This window comes from Gymnoscopelus microlampas, assembly GCF_963454915.1.
Source record: "Gymnoscopelus microlampas genome assembly, chromosome: 9".
NCBI lineage: Eukaryota > Metazoa > Chordata > Actinopteri > Myctophiformes > Myctophidae > Gymnoscopelus > Gymnoscopelus microlampas.
In genome coordinates, this window is record NC_139946.1 from 30738304 (window position 1) to 30748606 (window position 10303).

The 10303-nt window shown below is 41.0% G+C and overlaps 2 protein-coding genes across 2 annotated transcripts; one reads left to right on the forward strand and one right to left on the reverse strand.

Annotated features, from left to right (window-relative positions):
- Positions 1–558: 558 nt before the first annotated feature.
- On the reverse strand, positions 559–3852 carry cUnh8orf82 (chromosome Un C8orf82 homolog). The gene is made up of 3 exons (XM_084066910.1): positions 3533–3852; positions 3381–3429; positions 559–1846 (listed from the first exon to the last, which is right to left on the reverse strand). Exons 1-3 carry the CDS (start codon positions 3704–3706, stop codon positions 1362–1364), a joined length of 708 nt encoding a protein of 235 aa, XP_083923036.1. The 5' UTR covers positions 3707–3852; the 3' UTR covers positions 559–1361.
- A 2827-nt stretch (positions 3853–6679) lies between these two features.
- LOC311052772 (MARVEL domain-containing protein 3) lies at positions 6680–10180 on the forward strand. The gene is made up of 5 exons (XM_084067975.1): positions 6680–6897; positions 7711–7831; positions 8050–8133; positions 8496–8620; positions 9235–10180. Exons 2-5 carry the CDS (start codon positions 7713–7715, stop codon positions 9891–9893), a joined length of 987 nt encoding a protein of 328 aa, XP_083924101.1. The 5' UTR covers positions 6680–6897; positions 7711–7712; the 3' UTR covers positions 9894–10180.
- The last annotated feature ends 123 nt before the right edge of the window (positions 10181–10303 follow it).

Here is a 10303-nt window from a genome sequence, read left to right on the forward strand (position 1 = left end):
TGACTTGGTAGGCTTGGTGACTTGGTATATCTATTTTATTACATCTTTTCATTATTATTTTTTTTCATTTCCCCCCCAAAAAAAATATTTTAAAAAGTAATTGAAAAAAAAAAAACTATCTCCTCACGCATTAGAAGGACAAGGGGGGGGGGCTCTGTTAAAATGAATATCAAATATCTAAATACTGAATCAAGCAACTTAAAAATGTCTGGGTTGTTCACAAAAGCCTGAGTTGATGTTAAACATGTTTGAAAGTAGAATATCCCTTTAACGCTTGAGGTGGCCATCTTAATTGACAGGATGATTAGAGGCCCCCAGGTTGAGCTTGAGATCCTTGCCCTATGTTCTTCCAAGGGTACCTGCAGTGAAATATCTTGAGGGCATGAAATACACCATACATCAGCGATTCCCAACCTGTGGGCCGTGAGGATATTGCCAGTGGGCACCCAATATTGGCAAAACACTAAGATTTTAATGACAACAATATTTTGGAAAGAATGTAAAGAAGTGTATTTCATGTCTTTAAAACTTTGATTTTTTTTTGTGTGTTACTGATAAATATGAACTTACAGTGGGCTATACTACATTAGCTCCATTGATCCAAGCCGGGACACAATCAATTGATTGATCATTACCATTAAAATAATAATTGAAATCATCTGAAATTACTTGCATCAATAAAACAGTGCACACATGACATTAGTTCTCCTAATTGCACATGTCAACACTAAATGTAAACAATTACAGCCCACTAGGGGGTGTCAAACATATCTACAATAAACTAAATGCCTGGGACAGCACACCAACACTTTTTGGTGGGCCCTGATCCAGAATAGGTTGGCAACCGCTGTCATAAATTAAACCCACAGTAATATTTCACCCCAAACATTTCAGTTCACAAATATGGCACAATAAGATATAGATCCATAGTCTTTTTATTATTCTGGACAGAATTTGAATCCATCTCCTGTTGTATACCTCACAACACTTGTCAGGACTTCATATCTGAAGATTAAATGTATTTACCACAAAAAATAATCCATCTCACTTTTTAATTATATATCCTTTCTATTGACATGAAAGGACAGCTCCGCTGAAAAGTACTGTCACAGAAGCTCAGCACTGTGTTGCTTCTGTTTAGAGGATTCACATCACATGTATTATTCATTCTTTTCACAGTATAAGCCATATGTGTGTTCTAAATGATGATACGTCCTACCAAATCTGGGAATAATATATATTTCTCTCACACACACAACCTAGGAAAAATATGATACAAGGCCCTTGCAGCGTGTTAACATTGTTCCATACATTTAACGTTTATTTTCAAATTAAAGTACCGCTACCTTCCACTTGCCACATTAGCCCACACCTCCCTCTCCCCCGCAGTCCTCCTCTTCCCTGGGGAAGAAACTTGCAAGCTCATTGGTTAGTGTGTGCTGCTGCCCTGCCCATAGGAAGTGTGTCGGCTGTCCCGATTGGCTCTGACCCGGAGGGTAAATGAAGGAAGAGCTGAGCTCAATTGATAGGGCTGACCTCACCAGGCCCACCCCCCCCAGCCGCTCTGAGCAGGGGTGGTACACCCGTCCACTGGCCGGGTGCATGTAGATGCTATCTGGTCGGAATGGCACTGACAGCGCCTCTCCTCCCCCACAGTAGGACAGTGTTCCTGAGGCGGATCCCTCAGACTCCTGCTGTAACAGGTGGGTAAATACCAGGGGCTGGTCATCACAGCGAAGGAAGTTCCTCTCCCGCCCGCACAGCGACAGGAAGGGGAAGTCCTCCTGGTACCTCCCACTCTGATTGAAACGCAGACGGTTGAAGAAGAAGACCAGGAACTTCTTATCTGGAAAGAGACAGTTTTGTCGGACAATGAAAATTAGTATATTATTATTGATGTTGAATGTAGCAATCAAGTTCAAGTTCAACTTTATTGTCATGTGTATTACTCTATAATACAATGACATACTTGTGCTCTGGCTCTCTCTGCCTTAGAACAAAGGACATACCATTACAAAAACAACAAAAGAACATACCTACATTCATTATATACGCAATATAAAGTATATTATACAACAACAATGTGCAGTGCATATGGTTTTGTCAGCTATTTAGCAACCTGATTGGCTGTGGAAAAACTGTTACTGAGTGAGAAGAGAACATGAGCGGCGGGGTGGCCACTAGTTAAAGGGGTGTAAGTGATATTCTTTAAGTGTTAAATTGCTCTATATTTTGTTCTGATAGTAATCATTGCTATGTGTTTGTTAATTAACAGGGATCAGTCTGCTAACCATACGCGGATGGGACCGATCTGTGTATTTGGAATACATGATGTATGTATGAATGTACAGTATGTAAGATCACAGACATTCTAGTGAGACCCCTCTTATATTGAACAAACACAGCATTAACATTTTTAACCAAGAAATATCACATACATCACATTTAATCATGTTTGGGGTTTTCCTTTCACAGTGAGTGGTGTGTACATGTTACAAAGTTGTGGTTGTAGTTCTGTGCCAATTAATTCTGCTGCTAGGCCTTTGCAGCAGTCTGCAGTCCTGTCAGGTTGCCAAACCACACCGTGGATAAAGCCTGTAAGCACACTCTCTATGCTATGGTACAGCGCTAAAAGTTCTCAAGAGCTTTTTTTACTCTAGTCATACTGCACCAAAACTCTTGAGATGCATTTGGTGTACTGTTGAGAGACCATGCGTGGGTGTTTGAGGTGTGCAGTGGTGGAAAAAGTACTCAAATGTTTAACTTTGAAGTGGTTCATGTATATTTTGTAATAATCTACAAACTAGTAACTATGGTTTTCAAATAATTGAAGGGGAGTAAAAGTACAATATTAGCCTCTGAGATGTAGTGGAGTAGAAGTAAAAGTACTGAAAATTGGAAATACTCCTGTAAAGTAAAAAAAAAACTCACTTACTTGTACTTAAGTACAGTACTTGAGTAAATGTACTAAGTTACTTTACACCACTGGAGATGTGTATACCGTATTAAGAAATGTAAGACTATCAACAAATTCAACAGATTGGTGGAAATGGTGCACTGCTTTTGTCTATAAAGTGCATGGCCATTTATAAGCTGCTCAAAACATGCAAATTATTAACAAATTCATACTTAAACCTGCACTTAGGGCTCAAACATTCTTAGATTTGAAGCTGAGCAAACTAATACAAGGCACGTGACACATGTTCTGTTCTAAGGGCTAAATGACCAGCTTGAGGGAATCATGTTTTTTAATTATTTAGGCTGATTCATGTCAGGTGGAAGGACTTTCCAGCCAGGAAACATACAGTATGTCCCAACAGTAAATGCAGTTGTCATATAGGTTATGTCAACCATGTGGCTATATTTATTTAATGTTTTACCTTTGAAGCAAGTGACAAAATTCTTCACTTTAGTGTCATCAAGGAACAGCTGAAAGCGAAAAACATGATAAAGATTTTAAACTTGAAAGAAACTTTGTTTAAATTAGCAAGATTGTGCGGTGGTGGTGTATTTGTGTGACAACACCAGTCACCTGTCCTTGGTGATCAACGTAATAGAAGTATTCACGAATGCGAGGTTCGGGGCTCTGTCCCTGGATATAGGTGACATTGGTCCGAACAGAGATGGATAGGTTCACACTGATGTTAGACAGGCACCGTACAGCCTTTAGTCCACTGCTGACAGCCAACACCGACGGCCACAACATGACTGAATGACTGGGACCACACTGAGATCACAGCCTGTTACAACTGAAAACCAAACGGAATCGTCTTGCAGATAGTTACTTCATCTTACGCTGCACTTGCTCTCAGAACAGAAACAGTTACTCGAGCTTATGTAGCTTGTTGTCATGTTCACACACACCGGAAGAACTTTACAAAACGTCACCAGAGGCCAGGGTCTGTCTACTGCCGCCCAGTGGAGAAAGGAATTAATTTCAGCAAACCCCTCGTTTTACATGAGACAACAAGCTTGTCTGGTTAGAATGAGAAACTCTTCATATATATATATATATATATATATATATATATATATATATATATATATATATATATATATATATATATATATATATATATATATATGGTGGGAGTCACCTGCTAAAAATAAAACAATAGAATACATTATTCTTCTGCGCTGTGATTTCAATAGAATTCCAACATTTTGTAATGTACATTTATCTCATTCTCTATGTGCATTTGCTGAAGAATGCGAATACTACTTCAGCTATCGATTGTAACAGAATATATTCTGTTATATTTTACAAATACTTTCATAAGTTTCGCCTCTTTAAACTTAATGCTTTTAGTGTTTTACTGTATGTCCAAAAGTATTCAATCAATCAATCAATCAATCAATCAATCAATCAATCAATCAAGCCTTGAACCAAAATGATAAAGGGTGCCTCTCTCCACCTTGAATTCAGGATATAATCATAGTGATGGTTCTTAAGATCTGTTTGAAATACAATACTTAAATAATTCCTTCCTCTTTCTTTTTGTTGTCCTCCATTCAGCTGCAGACCAGGCAATAGGTTTTTAATCCATACAGTCAGGGCCTGTACAACACTGAAAAAGCCATGTCCCCTAAATCTTTCCCTGCTACCAGCCACAAGGAAGGGATAGGGAAGCCATCAGCCAAAGCAGCCAGTAGCTCTAGGGCGCCAAATTCCTCTTCAGAGCCTTTTGCAACCCAGGACAACTGTGGGAAGAAAAAAGAGCATTAATCCCCGCCTCCTGTCAGGCCTCCCCCAGCTCTACCATCAGCTGTGAAACTGATGAAGAAGGTGGTGCCAGCGGGATTTGAATCGCTTTACTCTGACAATGCATACCATGGGCAGGAGCCCATATGTAATGACCAACATGAACATTCTAATGTTTTGAAAAATGTCATTTAACAGAGGAAGATCGAAGTGAGTCTAGTACTTGTTTTTGTGTCGCTTATTTTAACATGTTTTATCATACAGATTAGTTTCTTTGTTATGAAAGGTTTTTGTTGCTATCTCAACGATTGTTTTGGTTATTCTCTCAGGCAGATTTTCTGAAATTTAGAAAGTAGAACAAGGCTGCTTCATCAACCACTTCTTTTACATGTTTGAAGGGATATGTGTCTATTTGGAATTACTCGGGCAGTCTCCAAAATGTAACATGTCTATGTGATAACTGATCATATAGAATAATGCAAATAGTGTATTATTGGCTCTCTCTAAGAAATGGATACGCATTTTAGTCACACTGCTCATACAATGCAAAAGGTGTGATCACGTTCATGACCACATTAACCTAAGAATGACAAATAAAACACACTTTAATCTTCAGTATTTCTTTCAGCTGGCTGTGGCCCTTAAGCTGAAGGCCCTTGACATTATACATGTAGACCTTAAGCCTGATTGACCCAGTCAGACAGGCCCTCCTGGGTCAACCGCATGGTTTGGCTTGTTAACAGTGGTGTGATTTTGGAATCCTCTACTAAAAGTTCCTCTCTATTAAAGGTGGTGACTGGAGTCACATTCTGTTGAATTACTCATCTGTACACAAGCACGATTACACTCAAGTCAGCGTCACATGTTCTGAAGTTTGTACATAGAATATAGCCCACATTTGCACAAACCACACTTTGACTAGAATACTCATAACTGATAAAGAAGTAGGAAAAACAGGACAGCAACAGAAACAGACAGAAAGTATGATGATGTCAGATGCATTACAAAATGTATGCTAGACATACAGTTTCCTGTTAGGAGAGAGGAGTAGCCTATGCTGTATGTGCAGAGAGAACACAAACACATGATCAACTTGATGACACAGCTTAGGAGTGAGTAAGAACAGTTATAAGATTATTATGCAAGCTACATACTGTACATGGGATGTCGGCCATTGAGGCACACAAGCATAATACAATTGCTGAGGCTGTCCCCACCTCCCATTTGCAGGCCTATCTCCCATTTGCAGGCCCTATTATAGCGCCAAAACATTATATTGCATAAACATATGTTATTACTATAATAATTTTAATTATATTATATATTAAATGACTTCTACAAATGTTGTCCAAACATCACTCTAGTACTGTATGTTGTTGGTTTGTTTACTGTTGAGTGAGAAAACCATGTTGCACATTAAGCTAATCATGTGGGGACCCACCTGGGGGCCCCAACATACAGTTTGGGAACCACTGCTATGCTACTATAAGCATTTATGAATAACCACTGAGTAGCTAGCTAGCATATTCACCCTCACTGTCTCTCACTATCTCTCTGTGTTCTCAGTGTGCCCAATAGCTCAATTTAATCTGACAGACTGGTGGGCTGTGGAATTTTTATTCGTTATTCCCCTCCGCCCCTCCCCCATGTGGGCCACTATTAATGTGAATACAACACTTCTTTGCACAAACCAACACATTCACCCACAAAGAGTAGGCCTTAAATGCCATAAATGATGGGGTTACGGGGGCTCATTCCTGGGCGGGTAGATACACAGCTGTTGGTGTTTACTGTCCAACCGCCTTGACAGTGGCTTCTTATAGCAGGGATGGGACTGCTAGACAAAGCCACCAATTCAGTCCCGCATTGGTCATTTCTTGAACATAGTCCAGAATCCGCTCTCTTTAGGTCAACAACTTCTTATGGAAGCCTCCAAACGCTATGGACCAGAGCTAATAGAAGCCTACACTGGACTGAGCTTTAGAATGAAAGTACAGCCCACCTGCTGCTGTAAACTGTGCGACTTCCGTCGTATTTCCTGCCTGTCTGGGTGGGTGGAGTTGTTGTCTACCTGAGCGTACAGGACCAAAGGTGTTTTCTGTTTTCTGAGGGAACTACTTCAATCAAAATGCGACAATTGTTGGACTTATTGATTTGATTTGAACTGCTTTGATTTCAGAAAGACCACATTGAAAGTAAGTTTGACTTGGTCGGTATTTCAATCCATATAAGCAGGTAGATTGCTCCCTATAACTCATTCACTTCAGTATAGAAATATCAACGAACATGTTTTTACTCACGAGAGAGGAGTTGTTAGCCTGGTCTAAAGTAGCCTGAGATAAGGTAACAGTAACGGCTCTTTTTGTTGTTGTTTATTTAGACAGGTGATAGATAGGCTATTTGTTGGTCGAGGCAGTAAAATCCCCGATTTCGGGTCTGTCTGTGCTCTGGGTCAAGGCGTTTAAAATGTTCAAAAGTCGTTTGTGTCGAAACTAGTGGCGGAAAATTCTTCCGCAACCATTGATGGAACAAGTACTCACATGTTTTACTTGAGTTAAAGTATCAATACTGCAATGTATACTCTTACAGTTACAAGTAGAAGTCCTGTATTCAAAATGTACTCGAGTAAAAGCACAAAAGTATCGGCATCAAAATATACTTAAAGTACCAAAAGTAAATTACTCATTGTGCAGAATGTCCCATTTGACAATTTAAAAATGCATAAAACATCTTTTGAAAATACCAGATCTAAGCTCACAATGCATTGTGAGCTTGTAGATCTGCTATTTTCAAATAGCCGAAATGTATGTAGGGCTGAAGTGGTTTATGCATGTTTTGTAATAATCAAAATCTCCAAAGTAACCAGTAGCCTAACTAAAGTTTTCATATAATTGTAGTGGAGTAGAAGTAAAAGTATTGAAAATTGTAAATACTGAAGAAAGTAAAAATACCCCCAAAAATTACTTGAGTACATGTACTTAGTTACTTTACACCACTGTCCACAACAGGTATGAGCCATCATCCGCCCCGTACAAACCGGGACAGGAACCGAGAGAGAACCAACGGGGATCACAGACATCATCAACGGGACCCACATGATCATGATGAGAGACATTCACCCAGTGACAGGTTGGCTGTTTTGTCATGAATGATCATAGCTTTGATTGATTGAATAGTATACTATGACAGTTTGCAAATAGTACAGTGGTACCATTTTACAATGATGCTAAAAGGATAACACAAACAATTGTGGTCCTGTTGTTTCCATTGTGGTCCTGCAAATTAATTGATAGCTGATAATTAACATGTGCATACATTTTCTGACTGTGAATAAATTGTCTGGACAGGAACAGAGAGAGAACCAACGGGGATCACAGACATCATCACCGGGACCCACATGATCATGATGAGAGACATTCACCCAGCGACAGGTTGGCTGTTTTGTCATTAATGATCATAGCTTTGATTGATTGAATAGTATACTATGACAGTTTGCAAATAGTACGGTGGTACCATTTTACAATGATGCTAAAAGGAAAACACAAAAAGCCTATAGGGGCTTGTTTCCATTGTGGTCCTGCAAATTAATTGATTGCTGATAATGAACATGTGTCATGTGCATACATTTTCTGACTCTGAATAAATTGACTGTTTGGTTGATTTATTAGAGGCTTGCTTAGGTTATCCAGGATGGAATCATTAATGAATCAGACTGACTCTTTTCATGCTGTCTCCATCTCAAGTTACTAAACCTTGACCTTCACCCTGACTCTTTCGGTTTAACACTCGGCAGGTCGTCTTCTCGACCCCCATACTACAGCAGTGATGCCTCACCACCTCGCAAACATGTCCGGGATCGGGATGTCTCACGAGAAGAGCATCGTGAATCCAGCTGCAGTAACATATGCTCTAGGAGAGGTAGGTGGTTGGACAGAAATATGTAGGGAGGAATTTGATGTATTGACTGTCTGATATGTATGTATACAGCCTATATAATTTGCATTTAGCAGAGATTCACGATGTATTGGATGGAGAGCTCGAATGAAAACTTCTGTTCTCAGCAGAATACTGTCACACAGCAGGTTTAGGTTTCCCTCGCAGTGATACCTCCCTCCTTCCCCGCTCCCTCCCTCAGGCGACTGGACAAACCGGTTTTCTTGTGTTTACAATGCTGTGTAGTTCTCACTTGAGGCAAGGTAGTAACATGACACTCGGAGTGGACCAGGGAGAGAGCTGATAACCTGCCATCTAGGATTGACTGACATACTAATCACATACTTTGACCATTGTCATGCATAAAGCCTGATTTATACTTGGTTGCACTGAAAATAGCAGATCTGTAAGCTCACAATGCATCATGCAATGCTTTGCATTGTGAGCTTGTAGATCTATTATTTTGTGTGAGACACCAACACACAATTAAGTATAAATCAGACGGAATGACTTGAGACAAAAGGACCTTTTTTCTTTTGGTAGGTTAATAGAATTTGAGTTTGTGAGAGCTCACACCCTTTCTGTTGTGTGTTCCGTAGGCATTGTGCTGATCTGCTCTGTGCTGACCAACGCGCTGGTGCTGATCTGCATAGTGGCAGCTCAGATGGTGACATCCGGTATGTCCGCCATGGGCGGGATGGGTAGCTTCAACATCAACTCCAACTTCAACATTCAGGGCACAGAGTTACAGCAGGTTCGAGACCTGGACATGCAGTACAGCCAGATGAGGGCGCCCAGCATCTACGGAGGCATCCCCTTCAGCCTCACCTTCGGGGTGGTGTCCCTCCTCTTCGTGGTGTCTGGCAACAAGCCGGCGCACGTGCTGCCCTGGAAGATCCTGATCGGGGCGCTGGTGTTCCAGGGTGTGGGAGCGGTGGTGTATGTGGTGGCTGTCGGCCTGTACCTGCACTTCGTCATTATGGTCAATTCCACCGACGTGTGTCAGAAGCGGGAGAGGCTCTACGCGCGCAATGGCTACACATGGATGAACTGCGACGTGGGTGGGGCGGATGCCGGGGTGGCGCTGTTCGGCCTCATCACGACCATACTGTATACGGCTGGGACCGTGCTGACGGTCCAGACCATCCGTGGAGTGAAGCTCTACCGCGAGCAGGAAAAGCAGCACGAGGCCCAGAGGCACCAGGCTCGTTCCCACCCACAGAGAGCACCGCTGCAGGCAGCGACCAGTGCTGTGTGAAGGAGACAAGAGGGGATTACCAACTCTTGGGATGGGTGGCTGTTTTATAATAACCTCCTAATTTCCTGTGAATGCTGCCTATGCTGAATGATGTCCCCTGTCTGTCACTTGGGCTGTGTCGCAGGGACTTCTAATAGCCTTTTCAAACTTGTATAATCGTATGAACAAAGTTTTTAATCAGATGTTTACTTTTTTTATGTCAAGTTTTTGATAATGCAATGTACATTTTAAAGCGTTTACCTGAACACAATTAATGTATGCGAATAAACCTGAAATCATGCCACTCACTCCTTTCAAAAATGTTCTGTACAACTATGCCTAATGATACAGTACATTAAAATGGCCTGATGGGGGCATCAGATCTCCACACATTTCCATCTTAACTCCATTCCTAAGCCCTGCTATTATGG

Coding starts and splice junctions, on each gene's coding strand:
- cUnh8orf82 (XM_084066910.1), bottom strand. CDS start 3,706: ATGTTGTGGCCGTCGGTGTTGGCTGTCAGCAGTGGACTAAAGGCTGTA. Junction 3,430..3,532: donor ACGTTGATCACCAAGGACAG/GTGACTGGTGTT, acceptor TTTCGCTTTCAG/CTGTTCCTTGATGACACTAA. Junction 1,847..3,380: donor TTTTGTCACTTGCTTCAAAG/GTAAAACATTAA, acceptor GTCTCTTTCCAG/ATAAGAAGTTCCTGGTCTTC.
- LOC311052772 (XM_084067975.1), top strand. CDS start 7,713: ATGAGCCATCATCCGCCCCGTACAAACCGGGACAGGAACCGAGAGAGA. Junction 7,832..8,049: donor AGACATTCACCCAGTGACAG/GTTGGCTGTTTT, acceptor TTGTCTGGACAG/GAACAGAGAGAGAACCAACG. Junction 8,134..8,495: donor AGACATTCACCCAGCGACAG/GTTGGCTGTTTT, acceptor AACACTCGGCAG/GTCGTCTTCTCGACCCCCAT.